This window comes from Amphibalanus amphitrite, unplaced genomic scaffold, assembly GCF_019059575.1.
Source record: "Amphibalanus amphitrite isolate SeventyFive unplaced genomic scaffold, NRLGWU_Aamphi_draft 000696F_arrow, whole genome shotgun sequence".
Lineage (NCBI taxonomy): Eukaryota > Metazoa > Arthropoda > Thecostraca > Balanomorpha > Balanidae > Amphibalanus > Amphibalanus amphitrite.
This window is the reverse complement of record NW_024882190.1, coordinates 147,700-165,089: the sequence shown is the minus strand read 5'-3', so window position 1 is coordinate 165,089 and position 17,390 is coordinate 147,700. Positions and strand designations below refer to the sequence as shown.

The 17,390-nt window shown below is 51.6% G+C and overlaps 1 protein-coding gene across 3 annotated transcripts; it reads right to left on the bottom strand.

Annotated features, from left to right (window-relative positions):
- Positions 1 to 546: 546 nt before the first annotated feature.
- LOC122364773 (myocyte-specific enhancer factor 2-like) lies at positions 547 to 16,438 on the bottom strand. Of its 3 annotated transcripts, XM_043335496.1 has the most exons (10): positions 16,162 to 16,416; positions 12,580 to 12,680; positions 10,211 to 10,256; positions 9,802 to 10,007; positions 6,691 to 6,849; positions 5,177 to 5,396; positions 4,619 to 4,752; positions 3,950 to 4,158; positions 2,555 to 2,742; positions 547 to 2,314 (listed from the first exon to the last, which is right to left on the bottom strand). In XM_043335496.1, the coding sequence occupies exons 2-10, from the start codon at positions 12,631 to 12,633 to the stop codon at positions 2,181 to 2,183; spliced, it is 1,350 nt and encodes a 449-aa protein (XP_043191431.1). In that variant the 5' UTR covers positions 12,634 to 12,680; positions 16,162 to 16,416; the 3' UTR covers positions 547 to 2,180. The 3 variants fall into 3 exon arrangements, with proteins under 3 accessions (XP_043191431.1, XP_043191432.1, XP_043191433.1); XM_043335497.1 differs by lacking the exon at positions 9,802 to 10,007 and having other exon boundaries at positions 10,053 to 10,256; positions 16,162 to 16,438; XM_043335498.1 differs by lacking the exon at positions 10,211 to 10,256 and having other exon boundaries at positions 9,802 to 10,005; positions 16,162 to 16,424.
- Positions 16,439 to 17,390: the final 952 nt, after the last annotated feature.

Below are 17,390 nucleotides of genomic sequence, written 5' to 3'. Positions count from 1 at the left end.
TCATTTTTGTCGCGCGCGCGTCGTAAAAGGAAAATGCTCAGCAATGCATTAAACAACTGCCAACGACTGCTCCGTCTATAATTCACTGCAACGGCCTCGCACTCGAACGCAGAGCCTGTATACGCGGGCTTTCCTGTGCATGTGATGTGCGGTGCTAGATCTTGCAAGTTTCTGGGCGTACATGCTCATTTTCAGTACGAGACTGCTTCACTAATGAAGAATGCTGGCACTAATACCGGTCGCCGGTTGCAACCCGGTAGGCTCGTTACTCAGTACGCTCATACCCTTTTTCTCGACAAGTCAAAACTCCTGCTAGTCACCATTACCACCCGACGTATTTTGAATGTTCCTCGGGTACAGGCTCACGTGGGGTGGGGTGACGTTTAGCGTGTCTGAGTGGCCTGAGTGCCCACCATGACGGGCGACGCACCATGTTGGTCGCCCAAACGCTTTACTCACAGTGGCTTTACTCGTGAGCCACGAGCCGTCCTAACAGACAGTCATCCGACAATACCGGGACGTTTTCATTGTCTTATAAAAGCGGCATCATCGGTGTTTGTTTTATTTTAGAAAACTTCCGAACATAGCACAACGCGCCCCCCGGACGGCGGTCGGCCGACACAGTCAAAAATGTCCGTGATTGATAGCAGAGACAGAGTGAGTGTGTTCAGTGACGGCAGGCGAATACGTCATCGCCATATCTGTGGTTTATGTCGGGCAGCAGTGGATGCTGCTGCCCTTTCTGTCTGGTTGTATGTCGGGCAGCAGTGCTGTGTCCGTCTATGGTAGGTATATGTCGGGCAGCAGTGTGGGACAAATTGCTGCCGTGTCTGTCAGTGTCTGTGTTTCTGTGTCGAACAGCAGTGAAGGCCACTGCCGCCTCTGTGTGCCCTAGTGTACGACAGGGGGTTTGGCGGGCCATGCAGGCCGCACAAACACCAGCTCTATGCCGGCGGGACAAACCAAGCACGACTACATTACAAGGCTGTCGGCTGGCGGGGCGGCACAGGCCGCCGCCGACCGCCTGCCCTGCCGCACACACCTGCTAATGGCCAGCCCACAAGGCGGCCAGGTCAACTAAACACAACGCAAGCGCACGAAACAAAGCTCTCCGACAACAGTGGTAACAACTTCGTCACAAGCTGAAATTTTATCAAGTAGCGTTAAAGCTTCCGACCACTGGGTAAGGCCAACGACTTGTATAAACAACTAACTTTATACATACCCTATAGTAAAAATAGTAACAATTTTAGGCTCATAGCGCCACACGGGAAAGTGCAACGCTTCAACCGGAGGCAAGAGGGACATTCTGTCGGCCTCGGCACGGGGAGTGGACGCGCGGTGGCGCTGTCGTCCGGCGCCGGCTCGGCCGGGCTGACCGCGCCCAGCCTGCCCGTTTGTACTGAAGACCGACACCAGCGAGCGACCAGGGGCCGGCCGAGCAGACGCCACCAGCCGGCGGTTTTGATTCCTCTTCTATGGCCGTGAGGGGACAGGGGACAGCGGACAGCGTCCCGGTCCAACAGGATAGTGGGAGAGCACAAAACGGCAGCTGCAGCCCGGCCGGCCGGCCGGCGGCCAGCGGCCAGCACTGATTGTCAGCGCGCGCGCGCCGGCCGTCCAGGGGAGGGGCACGTCTGTCGGCCGACGCTACGTCGGCCTGGAAACATGTACATGTGCATAACTATACTGGGTGAACAGACAGCGCCATAGCTTACACCCACAGCAACAAATAGCTTCCGTCCTTGAGTGCATGTCTAACAACAACACAATTTGTACAGTGCGGAGCGCAGAGAACTAGCAGTCGGGAGATTGAGCACATGGATACAACATCTGCTGGGCCGGCTGGGCAGCGCCGCAGGCCCCGTTATGGAGCGCGCTGGGGGCCGGCCGCCGGCGCCGCTGAGATCTGCTCGGCTGGGCGCCACCCGGCGCCGACCGGCTCCCCGCTATGTACAGGGGTCTTCCGTCTAGCAAACTCTCGAAAGCCCCCTTCTCACTCGCCCCCGACCGGCGCACACCTGAGAAAATAGATACTCTTCTATGTCTCGTCACTTCCGTGTCTCGCATAGCTGCGCTCAAACCGTCGCCGTGAGGCCACGGCAAGCAAACCCGTATCGCCAGTCGACACACGCGCCTCTGGCGGAGGTCGCTGCAAACGCTGCTTCACCATTCTCGCGCTAGGTGGCCCACGGGTCGGCCATGCGAGGGCGTTTATGCATTGGGCCGGGCTCGTAGTCACTTAAGCTTGGTTCCGGTGAGCTGTGGCCATGACTGGGGTTCCCTGGTGCTAAATGCACAGGGTGAACCATGCCTGAAACGGCAGACACGCTTGGTCACACCTCAGTTCGCGACAGCCGAGCGGAGAACAGCGGTCAAATTCAATCACAGACGGCTGGAGTCAACGAGAAGCATCAAAGGACGGCCAGGTTCAGTCACAGGTCCTAGGTATCACAGTCCCCTGACGCTCTCCTCCCGTGCCCCCCCCCCCCCCCCGACCAGGGCCCTGTCGCTGCCGGTAGAGGTCGAGAGAGGCCGATAGTGACCGACCTACCTGGCGCTGACGGCGGCAGGTGGGACGGCGAGAGGTGGCCACTGCCGCCCGGCCGCAGGTGGTGCAGCCCGTTCGGCGTGTGCCCGTCCCGAGGAGGTGACACCGGCTCAGATTTGATGATGCGCGCTGGGGACAGGTCGGAGCCGACCGGTGGCGGAGAACTGCTCGATACGGACACGTGGGGCACGCTGAAACGGAGACGTAACCACAGGTTAGTCCACTCTCCCGGCACCGACCACCCTATCGTCAGGGACAGAGGCAAGACATTATCAAGTTATTTACTGTGGTAAAAAAATGAATGCAAGATACATACTAATAAAAGAAAATGCAGCAAAAGTGGTTAACAATACGCTACACAGCTCACAAAACGATAGCATACAATAGACTGCTGTCGACAGGAATAGGTACACCGAAAATACACAAAATACACCAATATACAGCTGACACCCCGACATAATGCATCAATACCTTAACAGTTGCCGCACTGACAATGCACCAACACACAGCTAACACCCCGACATAATGCACCGATACACAACTGACACACCGAGAAAATACATTTACATATGAACAGCTAACACACCAACTATATGGCACTATACCGACCGATATACGGCCGACATACCGGCACAATACACCAATACACAGCTGACACACAGACATAATACACCAATACACAGCTAACACTTCTATGAATGGGGGCCACCAATACACAGCTAACGTATGTAAGTACCTATGAATGGTGGCCACCGATACAAAGCTAGCACACCATGTGATCCTGGCCACGCATGGACCTGCCGGACTTTGCACCGTAGATAAATGGCATGATGAAGCGATGCAAAGGTCAGCCTGAACACAAACAGAAGCAGGACGCTATTTTAGCGCAGCGCAACGCTGAAATAGATCACATTTTTCCGAGGAAGTGCAATCAGGCTCCGATCAGCAAGCAGCGTACGCAACCCCGTCCCATATTCAGCCAGCTATCTGTGCAATCTTCGACAAGTAAACGTTGCGAAACTTGTCGCCAATCTGGCTAGATGTGCCTATCGGGTACTCGTCGGGGCTCTCCGGCTGAGCACGGGCCCAGGCTATCCTTGGTTCATAGTGTCGGAGGAGCGGGCCGGCGCCCGTCTAAAAGCCGGGTGTATCTGACGGTACGGTGTATCTGACAGTCGGGTGTATCTGACGGTAGGGTGTATCTGACAGTCGGGTGTATCTGACGGTATGGTGTATCTTACAGCCGGGTGTATCTGGCGGTAGGGTGTATCTGACGGTAGGGTGTACCTTACGGCCGGGTGTATCTGGCAGTCGGGTGTATCTGACAGTCGGGTGTATCTGACAGTCGGGTGTATCTGACGGTTGTGTGTATCTGACGGCCGGGTGTATCAGACTCACTTGTGATGCGGCATGTTGGAGTGCGGCCCGCCGCCGACGTTGATGTTCACCGAGGTACTCCAGGGGTGCAGCGAGTTCAGGCCGGCCAGCTGGCCGTCAGGACTGACAAACTCCTGGCCGCCGAACGCGCCCGGGTAGCCCAGACCGGGCGCCAGGCCGGACGGGGCGGACGGCATGGTGGCAGCGGCGCCGGCGCGCGGAGGCATCTGCTGCACAGCGGGAGACGGTCACACTCGGGTCAATGAGCCGCCAGTGGCATAGGGAAACGAGACGATGATTCAGAAATAACGGAACATGCTTATTCCATGACGTTAAAATAAAGGCACTATCGCACATAAACGAATCAGCGAGTATTCCGTTTATATACAGGCCACTTTTAGGCTTTAGCTCCAGCCAGCGGATATATCGACAGTGGGACCGATACGCAACAAATGAATGAATGTCTCTTTCGGAGTTGATGCGGCGGTTACAACCAGTGTTATTCTATCATTGATTTCTAACAATATCCGCTCGTACATTGCGGGATGACGGTAATTGGAACTGAAACTAATGATGGAATTATTTACGTACTTAGTAAGGTCTTTGTGTACTATATCTATCAAGGTACAACTCATATTATACACTACCTACACAGCTATAGTTTAAGTCCGGCTGACGTCAGTTTCTCACCGGGCTCTGGCCGACACTGTTCGGAGAGTGCTGCGGCTTCATGTTGTGGGACACCTTGTGGAACATGCTCGGGGACGTGGAGCCAGGCAGCGGCGAGGTCGAGTTCGGGTAGCCGTTCGACATGTCGAGCAGACCTGTCGGAAAAGTAAGAAAAAGTCAGTATCCGTTCGACATGTCGAGCAGACCTGTCGGAAAAGTCAGAAAAAGTCAGTATCCGTTCGACATGTCGAGCAGACCTGTCGGAAAAGTCAGACATGTCGGAGAAGTGCGACCCGTCTTATGCGCCTGAAGAGGTGGTTTTCCGGCAGACAGCAATGGGACCGAGTGCGGAAAAGGATGAGAGATGAATTCTAGACCCGTACGTTTATGAGACGACGCATTTATAAGGATTAAATATAAAAAGGAAAAATATGATAAACATTGCGTAAAGGCAGCAGCTTAATTGCATATATCTTGAACATTTTAAGCAATGAGAGCGAATTTGACCAAACAGCCATTGTGGGCCCACTTAGAGTGGACGGATAGGTAAAGCCACTAACGTTCAGCAGCATCACCTACCTTGTGACGAGCCGGGCCGAGGACTGAGCGAGTGCTGCATCTGAGGCGACGCCTGCATCAGCGCAGGGCCGCCTCCACCCTCGCCGGACCCGTAAGGACTGCTGACCCCCACGCTGTTAGGACCTCCCCCACCGCCGCCGCCGCCGCCACCTCCTCCACCGCTGCCACCGCCTCCGCCGCTGCCACCGCCCAGCTGGTAGGCGCCCAACGGAATACCGACCTGTGGATGGGATGGCAAGATGAGTTTTGTGCATTTAGATAGGCTATTTGCAGTGAATGAAATGAAGTTCTATAGTAAAATCTGACAATGTTAACCCTCGCCCGTAAACGGCGATCTGCCACCTTCGCCCATGCAGGGGGGGGGTTGGTGCGACCCCCCCCTTGGCGTTTGAAAACGGAGCGTCGTAGAGCTTAGCGGAAAAGACCAACGGATTGCTCTCGCCGAGATCTCGCGATTGGTGGTATATTTTTTGGTCCTAGGTCAACATTTGACCTACTTTTGACCGGTCAAAGGTCAAATTTTCGGGAAAATAGACTTTTTTCAACTTTCCGCGGCGATTGCGGCAAAACGGTGGGCGATATCGACTTGAAACCTTCACTATCGTGTTCCTTGATCAATTCTATATCGTTTGGTATGTATTTCGTTTCCCTAGCTCTAAAAATGGCGCGTTGGGAGCGCCGGAAGTCGGCAAGGTCACAGTCGGCGGCAGAAATTCGAAAAATCAAAATTTAAATTTTTGAAATCTGATTGTATTTTTGGATTTGGAAGGTCCATTTGCTCCCTATAGAAGCTAATATTGCTGCATATTCCCATTGAGGTGACAAGAATTAGCAAAGTAGTGGTTCGGGCGCTTTTCAAAAATAGTACCGGACGCTGTTCCTCTTGTGACGTCATAGCTCCGTGACCTGACCTGACCCGGTCAATTTTCTTATACCATATGATAGCCAATACTTGCCCCAACATGCATGGGAAGTTTCATCACGATCCATCAACCAATGTCCGTACCACCGGCAGGAAACCTCGGGCGTTGGCACTCAGTTTGTGAAAATCCGGCCGGAGGCTGTTCCCTTTGTGACGTCATAACTCCGTGACCTGACATGACCCGGTCAAATTTTTTTTATCAAAAGATGCGCAAGGTTTGCCCCATAAGGTACCCAAAATTTGGCGGCGCTGCGCGCCGCCGTTTTTGCACTATTTCCGAAAAACCTCAGGGGGGGGGTTGCACCAACCCCCCCCCTACATGGGCGAGGGTTAACCTTGTTTTGGTTCGGTGGTTCGGTAGGTAAACGGTAGGTAAACTCTCGAGCAAATATCAGTCATTGTCCGTCCAGCCAAACGTTAACGGCGGGCATAGGCTTACGAAGTAAAATGAAAAATGCATTGTAAAATATGGAAAAATTTTCAAATAAGATAATCAATAAAATATAAAGGCTTAATTAACGTCAATCTCTCGTCACCACCCAAGAATTGGTAACCGGTACCGCCGTCTCGCCCGCAGCGGGCGCAGACTCACCCTGTTGCCGTTGAGCTGGCTGCTGCGCTGCATCAGGACCTGGTACTCCTCCTCGATCTTACTGTACTTGGGCTCGGCGGAGCGCGGCGCGAGAAAGTCCTCCGGCTCCGGGCTCTCAGGACTGAGGCCGCCATTCTTGTGCTCCTTCTTGTTTAGCGCCTGTGGTGAGTGAGACGGTCAGTGGGCCACCAGAAACGGACATAGCAATCAAGGTTTTAGGCAGCGGCGCGAGCAAATATAACTCATTTACTGGAGAAGGTAGGATTTCATGAATTAAATACACCAGGACTGTAGTACGCCAATGAGGCTAAGGTCTTCAGTGCTGCTCTTTCGACCCGACGCAATAGATGAATAGTGTGAGACCTCGTGAAAAGGGAAGAAGCTCGTACTTTTTTCCGAAATCACTTATAAGGTATTTAAACACATTACATAACGACCATATATTGAAGTGCAACTAACTATGTAGGTAGGTGTTGCTATTCGTCAACAGAATTATTTGAGAATAATCTAAGACGATTCGAATGCACATTCCGATCCGAAGCTAGCTATGCTCTCTTTTTCATTGACATCGATTACTGGATATCTAATCGGTCGTTTTTGGTAGGCGCTTGATCACCCAACTGGCACGCATTGAGTTGCCCATCAAGGGATCAGCGCCCTCGTCCCTCGTGTCTCCAGAAGATGAAGATGCAGTCCTGCTGTCCCACCTCAACTGGGACATTTTGGACTAGTGTCTCAAGTCAACTAGGACAGTTCAGAATAAACCACTATCGGCTCCACTTGGACGGACACTGGGACAAACGGACAGACTTATGTCTCCAGAAAGGCAGACCACTGTTTCCCATATGAATGACCGACCTGCACTGTGTCCACCGGCGCGCCTCAGAAGCCGGCTAGGACCGGTTCGCCGGTAGGTCGATATTAGCGGCTCTCGTGATCCAAACTGACAGGACACGTAGCACATTGACCCGAGCAAATGATGACGACGTCCACTCTGATGAAGCAGAGGCCAGCGGTGTCTTGGAAGAGACTCTGCCAGGGGTGGAGAGTTAGGGGTTTTGGGGGTGCTCGAGCACCCCCTGAAATTCAAAAGTCACCGTGCAATAGTGCTCCAGGGGTGCTTAACTTACGTCTGAGACGCAAAGTGCTTTGCGTAAGCCACGAGGAGAGTGATGCTGCTTGGAAAACGTACCTACACATGCTTTTCTACGCAAGAATTCGAAGCTTCCATTCGCCAGATGCTAGAGAAGCACCCCCTGAGATTATGACAATTCTCCGCACCTGGACTCTGCAGTGGCCCACCCACCAGGTCCCACGCGGCCAAAATTGACGATCATTGGACGCAGAAGTCTGCGATCAGCGATGAAGCTCGTAACAAACTTCAGGTAAACAAACGAGGCAACACCTATAACAAGCAATAGCATAGGATCCCGGCAACAACGTTATGACGATTTACGACTAATAAACGGTGAACGGTTACTTATGAAAAGCTGGAGTAAGAGGAAGCAGTAGACCTCAAGTCTGCGACAGTGATCGATGCAATCTTTTACTTATTCGTTGCATAACGCTTTGAACGCCGTCATCAATAGCCTGGATTCAACAGTTCTTGGAAGCAGCATTCTTTCAGTCACCAGTCTCGCTGGACGCTGAGGTGCCCCGACGACGGGCGAGCCAAAATCTGTCCAGAGAGAGGCAAGAAGAGAGAGGGACCGATGCCCAAGCACAGCTCACTCTGCTGCTGCCTGCGCTGAGGGCAGGACAGCAGAGAGTCACGGACTGCCTCCGCAGAGGACCGTCCCACCCACCCTGCCGTCAGGGGTCGCCCCCCCCCCGCGGCGGTCGATACGCTCCGGTGAATGCCGGTCTATATGTGGCGCCGACGACCGGACGCCGTCGGCCCGATGACGTCATACGACTCAGCTGATCAATCAGAGGAGCCAAATGCGAGACGATGCAGCTGCAGCACATAATGCCGGTGACAGCATCGGGTCAGGAAGCTGCGCGACCTGCTTTGAAGTCACCAGTCATCGAACCGCTTGAAATATCTCAGAGTTCGCGTTCATGCACAACGAGCATGGGTCATGGGTCAGGTGTAACTTTGAATGCTTTCGACGTCCTAGTATGGACCCCAATGGCCATTCTGGGACCACAATAGTGGGCCTTTCAGACGTACGAGAAAGTTTCCACTTCTCAGCGAAAGGAGGCCCTTACGGAAATGCCTGCATGGCGCACGTAGAAATATCTACCTACGTTTCGCTTAAAATTCCATTTTGATAGCTACGCTCATGCGCCAAATTCTTACGTTCCAAAGCCTAGGGAAAGTGTGACTAGGGACATCCGGATGCAAGACATGCTCTCGGTAGCGAAAGGATCATCAAGCGCAGCATACCAAGGATGTCGATTATCGGGAATTTGTGTAATAAATAAAGGGATGCCGACCGATGAGTTTTCTGTAATCTCGCTCCATCGATTGCTCATCTCTGGCGCATCGAATGAAAGGTACTGCGATGCACATTGACCTGACAGACGTAATAACAAAAACAAAACAATATATGTACACCTCTGCCCCAGACGTGCATTGAGAGCCATTCGGTCATTGATGCCCAAAAGGAAGACGTCAACTGAAGATGCTTAGAGGTTGGCACATATCGGTGCCTCCTTCTCCACATGCAAAGGACCACATTATAGAGGATTCCGCAGCGCAAAGCGCAGAATGGAAGGTTTGGAAGAGAATACCATCACCGGGAGCGCCAATTCATTCTGCCAGATTCCCAACACCAGCCGAAGGGCAGCACGAACCATCGTCTACCGCTGGAGCAAGTACAACCATCCACCGACACCCCTTCACCAGCACCAGGCAAGTCACTAGCACCGACAAGCTATTAGCCCAGGAAGCGACCACCATCCTCCACCAGTTGCAGATACAAGCCAGAGCCACCGAAGCACCCTGCTCGGCACCCGCCGCCATGCTCGCCGCGGCACGAGCTGCCTGTCCAACACCTCTGCGCAGAAGGGCGCAGTCCACCGCCCGCGGCCAGTGCGCGCCCCACGCGGCTGGCTCCATGCTGAGCCGACGGCCGAGACCCGAGACAGGCGAACAGTACACCGTACCTCCTGAATGTCCTTGTTGGTGCGAGACTCGTGCGGCTCGTTGTACTCGGTGTACTTGAGCAGCACCTTGTCCATGTCTGTACTGGCATATTGGAACAGCTTACTGGATGAGTTAAAGATGATTAGCGCAATCTCACAGTCGCACAGAACACTCAACTCGTAGGCCTTTTTCATGAGACCAAATTTTCGCTTAGTGAATGTGACCTGGGGACAGAGAAGCATCACAGTTAGACGCGATCACAGTCACTTACCTCGATGACATTTCGGTTGGTGAGCGATTCGTGAGGCTCGTTGTACTCGGTGTACTTGAGCAACACCTTGTCCATGTCCGTGCTGGCGTACTGATACAACTTATTGGACGAACTGAATATGATGAGCGCTATTTCACAGTCGCAGAGAACACTCAGCTCGTAAGCCTTCTTCATGACGCCGAATTTCCGTTTGTTAAATGTTACCTGAAATAGAGCAAAACGTGTTCAACATACGTATATAATTATATATGTATATTGGTAATGAAAAGGGGCATGCTGGTGCACCGAATGCATAACGATAATATGACTTAGCCATATTTATTGTATACCTATTATAAAAAGCAAGGCTATGCGAGAGAGATCCCGTGGTATTTACGACATAACTTTATGACAGATCCCTGGAACTTTTCAGTGGCTACGTTACGTACACCAAATTTGGAACATGCCTATAACATTGCATGCTTATACTTGAAGTCGACCAATTTGGAAAATACCAGTCCTTCCAGTGATCATTAGGAAGGTAATGGGAAGGAATTTATTGGCGACCACAAATGCTGGCTGTGGTTACGCACCGCGTTATCAAGGCCAGACCCGGTCTTAAGTCAGATCACCAGGGTCCGTGAGGAGAGCTTTTCGTTCCCCCCGTCTAGCTTTGTTACAAACGGCAGCAAAAGAGGTGCAAAAGGAAAGGTCTCATCAAAACAATTATGAAGGATCTAAAAATTTTGACTTCAGGTAAATTTGTAAGGTCAAAGATCAAGGTAAGAGGTCATCACCAGCATTTCGCAGTGACCAGCGCTCAAGCATGGCCCAAATAATTACCTAATTGTCAACGAAATATCACACATAAAAAAGACATTCAAAGGAGTCCTATGGTGTGCTCAAGCTCAAAGTCAAGGTCATTATAAAGATATTGCACATTTTATGTATCTTTGCCCCACCGGGCAATCTGAGTTTTCCGCGTCGCGTCGTGTTTTCACGCCCCCCCCCCCCCCCCCCGTTTAAATCGGCTCCTGGGCCATGCGACACGAGGTAAGCGGCATTAGAAAGAGCGTAAAAAATAATGAAAACAATTCTGTCATTGTTTAGGTCAGGTCAAAAGGCAGGTCACCAGAGGTCATCAAAGGCCAAAGTTTGCCTATTCCAACAATTTTCGAGCACCCGACGCATAATTCGGTAACCAATAGAGATACAGCGCTGCGGAAAAGCGCATTCCATAGCTCCTTCAACGCTCTTTCGCCATCATGTCTTCGGATTTGACCTCAGGTCAACGATTTAGCCTCCAGAGGGCAAAAACTAATAATAGCCGTTTTTTTACGAAAAAAAAAACTTTTTTTCTGTAATAACTTTTGACTCGAGAGAGTCACGACATTACTTTTGCCAGCATCGCGTGTCTCTCGTCGAGACGCGTAGAATGCAATGTCATTTTGAAAAGTTGACATCAGGTCAAGGCCTGATGTCATGACCTGACCGGAAAAGGTCATGTTGTACCTATATCAGTCGATCCGTATCGTCGAGCTGAACACATGTCTGAAGTGTTTTCACCGCTCTAGCATGTATCTATCAAAAGTTATGGTAAAAACTGCTGGAGACCTTTCATGACCTGAAATGACCTCAGAGGCACAACGAGGTGTCACGGGTGCAATTTTCCCATTCAGTCCGTCATGCTTACCCATAAACTAATGTTTGAGAGTGTTTAGAACGACGTTCATCCAAAAGATGAGCATTTCAATTTTCTTCCATTGACTTATAATTGAGAGGTCGCAAAATTGGCCACAAAATTAGGTCACAGACATTGACAAAATTAGGTCACATATCTAAATTCCGAGATAAACGTTTTATACATGCTATTACTCTTATCAAGCGCTGAAAGCTTAAAAACGATCGTTAACGACGTAGCTATGGCGAGCATTTCAACCTTTTCTGAGGTAAGGTCACTTGACGTGACCTGGTGATCTGACCTTGAGCGACATGGATCTGAAATTCTCACAACATGTGCTGAACAGATGCGAGAACAGGTGTGTCAAAAGCAATGGGGCTCCGCGCCGCTGATTTTGAGATACCTTCAAAAACCGCAGGGATGTTCAAACACCCCCACTCCGGTGGGGGTTAAGCCAACTTTCGATATTTTCCTACACGGTGATCTAAAACAGCTACAATTTTAAGTTAAGTCTTACCCTAAGCTTATCTTTGGCCTAGTAACTTTTATTTCGGTACCATTGGATTCTTTGTTTTCAAGCCATTCTATGATTGTATTGAAAAAGGTTATCACCCAGGAGGAAACGGCGCCGATAGCAGATCAACTCCCCCGGTGAATACCTACTAGCATGATGGGTAATCGCAGGTGCGGGAGCGGGCGAAGAAGTGAAATAACGGCAGAATAACTCGTACGGTGAATATCTGTAGAGAGCATTTAATTCAATGATCGGTTATAAAGTTAGTTCGCATTTATCGTCACCATATGTAAGGGATAGAAGCACATCAAGTCATTCATTCCCTTGAATGAATGCGGGCTGTTCTGACTGACCTGTCTGTTCCGCTCGTCGGTGATGCGAGATATTTGAATTTTCTTGCGGCCCATTGTGTCAGTTTCTGTGGGCAAGTCGAGCTACGATAGCTGAATGCCTCCTGAAAAAAGAGAGACGATACATTAGTTTCGCAGTCAAGCAGAATACACGTTATTTCCATTCGTCACATCAATGTTCCCGAAGCTGTGTGTAGGGTACGCCGTACGACTTATCGCTTGCCCATATCACACAAAGTGGCACAGTTTAGGCTGGAGTTTTCCACTAACAATTGAAAGCCGTACTCGTATACGTACTATAATAGGTGCATCCCACTGCCGGGAACTCGCGGCCCAAGCCGTTACACAGCTACGAGTTGATAGATAACCTTGGAACCGGTTCTTAGCCAGTCCTCGGTCACCACAATTCTGCAGTCCCGCATCCGGACTGCCAGTGCAGTGCCTCGGCACAGCGCTATACACTCGCTCCAAGGTGAACCTCATGCCAACGGTATTGCGAGTCGACCCGGCAATAAAACAGATTCATGGTCTTCACCGAATGCGAGAATCTCGGCAGTCATCATGAAATGTTGGCTGTGACATAATAGCATCCCATGACATACCAAGGTGAGTATACCAAGGTAGGTATATGTCTACATGTATGTCCCTATATATGCAGTGGCGATGCATAAAGCGCAGGAAAGCTTAGGTAACAAGATTACGTAGGAATAGGTACTGACCACGGTCAATGGCGGCGTTAAACTATGCGGATCCTGTATTACGCTATGCTATTATGCTGAAGATGCTTTCGCTACTGTGCAACCGACACACAGCCACGATCAGATTGTTTCATTGCATAATGTGCTTCAGTCTGATTTCCTACGCGCTCAGCCGCATTTCATTAACAAAAAATGAACAGATTAAAGACGACGCAGTCCTTGGTGTTCCGCTTTGCAAATGTGCCGACAGCCTGAACGTGGATAATGCGGGAGCATCTTGCGCGTGGACTGATCGACGTTATGGATCAGTTGCGGTTCCGGTAACTACGGTAACTTGCACATGAGATGAAGTTATGGGTTCGCCGATCCCACTTCGTCATACTGAGTAAAGCGTCTTGCAGTAAAGCGTCCTCATGTTCGCATCAGTTTTGACGCTTCGACATGCCAAGGATCTGCTGTCCAAAGCAGTGCTTGTGCATTTCTCTCGCTCCGCCTGATGCCACCCTGGTCCACACGGCTGTTCAGTCAGCTTGGCACAGGGAAGTCGAAGTCAATGACTGGCAACAAGACCATAGTCTACACCGAGGAGAGCCATTATCAAATATGAAGTAACTAACATTTTAAATGATGGGGAGATAGGTAATCGATTTAACTGAGGACTGGTCGAGTATGAAACGATCAGCAATAAAGCGTAATTTTGCCGTGCCCACTCGTGGCATTAGCTTCGCATTCCGAGAAGAGACCTCTACGCAGTAACTGAAAGAACAGTCCATCTGCGGCTGCGAGTAATGTTTCTTGAAAATGTACAATGATTGCTCTAAGCCGTGAGCTGCTCAACGAGGCGATGGACTTTTCACTGCTGCGTTAGCGACCTTCCGCCCCGCCAGTTAGGTACGTACAAACGTAATCCACGGTGCGTAGACCGTAGTGGTGTTTCAGGAAGACACCATAGCGGCTCGTGTAGTGCGAATGGTCAAGGAGTGGTTCCGCAACCTGTGGCACGGAGAATGGTCGGTACCTGCAGCAGCGCCACAGGCTGAGCTGGCGTTCATGTGCGAGTTCATTTTATTTGATTGGATGTCTTTTAACGTTTTTAATTTAAACTTACAAATATTTCAACATGTCGAACTAAATTTGTGCCGATCTCTATATGCGTTTTTACTGTGGGCAAGGCACTCTTACCTGATAGAGCTTTGTTGCTGTCTGTTTCTATAGCTGTAAGGATTTTTCGTCGTGTTGACTGTTGATTGCGGTTTATAATTGGCTATCATAGTAAAAAATGCCCTGGCAACGTTTAAGGTTCTCTTTAGCGGGAGCGTCTTTATATACGGCGAGCATCGTCCATACGACCTTGACCTCGCGATCCGGTCAATACGGACTGCCACTCACGTCCGCTCGGTGTGGATTGTGGAAGGCGTCCGGTCCCTTCAGAGAAAGGCAGGAACCGTGTGCCCCTCCACCCTCCCACGGGAGGATAATGAGAGGGTAATGCCTGGCCGCACTGAGGGAAGGGAGGGTATTGCCCGTCTCCAAACAGGAGTGCACCACCTGTCGTCTACGGGAGAGTTACAGTCAGTCCCTGGGGAGGGTACACGCACACAGGAGAGACCGTATCTGTGAATCTGTACTTCACTGCCCACTGGGAGGGTATCCATCGTGTGAATATCTGTCTGTCACCACACAAACAGGTGTCATTTGTCTCCAAAAGGCAGTAGAGGAACCGTCTGGTCCCACGCATGAGAGATAACGTCTGCAAGTCTCAGCAAGGGGAAAAAGCAGCACCTGCCCTTGCTCATCAGCACGGGAAGGTGGTGTGGTTTCAATCTGTGGTGTATCTACATTCTAAAGGGAGGGTACCGATGCACATTATCAGAAGTGTATCTCCTCACAGGAAAGTCATCGTACCGCTTGTCTCTTTGCCACAGGAATACGTACTACACCATATGTCTCTGTGCCCTCACAGAGAAAGTACCAGTCGGTACTAGTGATGTCAATTACGGAACATCGGAATACCGATACCAAACCAAATACCAACCAAAACCTTGGAGAAATACCGAAACCAAACCAACTTGGGAACATGAGGAAAATACCAAGTTTTTACCGATTTCATAACCTTTTAAACATTAGCGAGGGTTCATGATACCAACAAAATACCAAACACATTAGGATTGAAATACCAAATACCGATTTGGTATCGGTTTGGTATCGGTATACCAAAAAGTTGGTATCCGATTGACATCTCTAGTCGGTACTATACCACCCAGCCTATCTGTCCCCTCACAGGAAAGGTACCGGTGTCCGGTACCATCCCGCCGGTCGTATCCCTTACAGGAAGGTACTGGCTCTCCACAGCAGGCTGTGAGAGCGCCGAAAGTGACCGAAGTACCGTCTCCACCACCACTGACAGTCTTGGCTGATCTGCCGAGGACCCCAACCAGCCAGCCGGGTCCCAGTTGTCGAAACCACCCCTTCCGCTGGCTCAAATGACAGGCCGATGCAAGGCGTCTCCAGTCGGTCGGTCGGTCCCCCGCCAAGGAGCGGCACATCCATGCTGGCCCGCCGGGGTCCGGCTGGGGTTGGCAGGGGTCGCCGACCGGGATTCGCGTCTGCCATGGCCGCGGCGCGGGCGGCGTGGGGCGGCACTTGTTTGTCCCGATCGCGGCCCGGGCCGGTCGGACGGGCGGCAGCGCATGTGGGCTCCAGGTGCCGGGCCGGCGCGGCCGCCGCCGTCCGCACTTTCCGCACACACCCGCGGGCCCGGGCCGCGCTCGGGGAGTGAGTCTCACCTTGGTACCCAGTTCGGTGGTCCCGCCACTGTTGCCGAGAGCGGCGTGCAGCTGCTGCCGTAGGGGCGGACGGACACGGACTAAAGACATATCACACTTACTGGGCTCCCGGTGAAGACAGTCGATTGCGGAGTGGTGGCGCCTACAAGTCCGGCGCCGCTGCTGCTGTCTTCCGGAGCCGGCGCTGGTCGGTGGCGCCCCAATGTCGTGGCTCTCACGCAATTCCACGTTCTCACGCGGCCACTCAACGAAAATATCGAGTCAAATACAACAATCTGAAAATAGACGTTCAAAAATAGGCGCACGCGTCGCGCCGGCAACCAGCGGCGACCAAACGGCGCTAGGGACTCGGGCCCGACTAGCCGCTCGGCCGCCAGCCAGCATCGATCAACTCTTGCCTCTGACGTCAGAGGGCGCCGACCAATGAGCGGCCGGCTGGCAGCGGCCAGGTACGCAGGCAGTCGACCCCCTCCCCGCCGATCCCCCGCCTCAGAGGGGCCGTCGGCGGTCGCCTCGGGTCAATCCGCGAGCGGGCGCCGTCGAGGCGGGCGGGAGGCGCCGCTCCGCGCCTCCGCTGCCGGAAGCACGCAGAGATTGGAGAAACATTGGGATGTCGCGCAGCACCATCGAAAAATGCTGGCTCACAATCGTAGCAGGAATCGCATCCGACAATAGCGACAAAAACATGTCTCCTAATTATTCAAAGTTGTCAACCAACCCTTTTTAACTTTTTTCATGGGCCACGGAGGCTAGTATTTACTGCACCCAAAAGGTAACACGTGGAACAACCCTCGCCGGATCTATCGCTTTTCTACCTCCTCGTTAGATGGGGGACCTCCTCGCCGCCCCCCCCCCCCCTAATTGGTCTAGACTTCTAGAGCTTCGCGAAAAAAACGATGGTGTGCGCCGATACGATATACAGCGACTGGTGCCCAATTTTAACCCTATTCCGGGCGGGGGGGCGATTCGACCCCCCTTAGGTTTTTCTTGTGCCATTGCTGAACGCCGCAAGTTCATACTCGCTGACTTCCTAAACATTCATTGTGTACATTTTGACAAAAAAGTTGCCGGGTCAGGTCAGGTCAGGTCACCATAGGCGGCTTGTTGACCCCGCCTCAGAAGAGTTTGCAATCACGCCAGAGCTGGAGACTGACTGATCAATTGTTTCTCTTCAGGTTTTAGTTAATTATATACCAGTAGGTATGTCCAATTTTATATCTCAGAAGTTTCATATCTTTGGGCTGAGGTCAGGCCAGACTCGTGACCTTTACATTGCAAGCCTGTGGGAAAATATTGAAATGCCTCCTACCAGAGGCGGATCCAGCTCAGC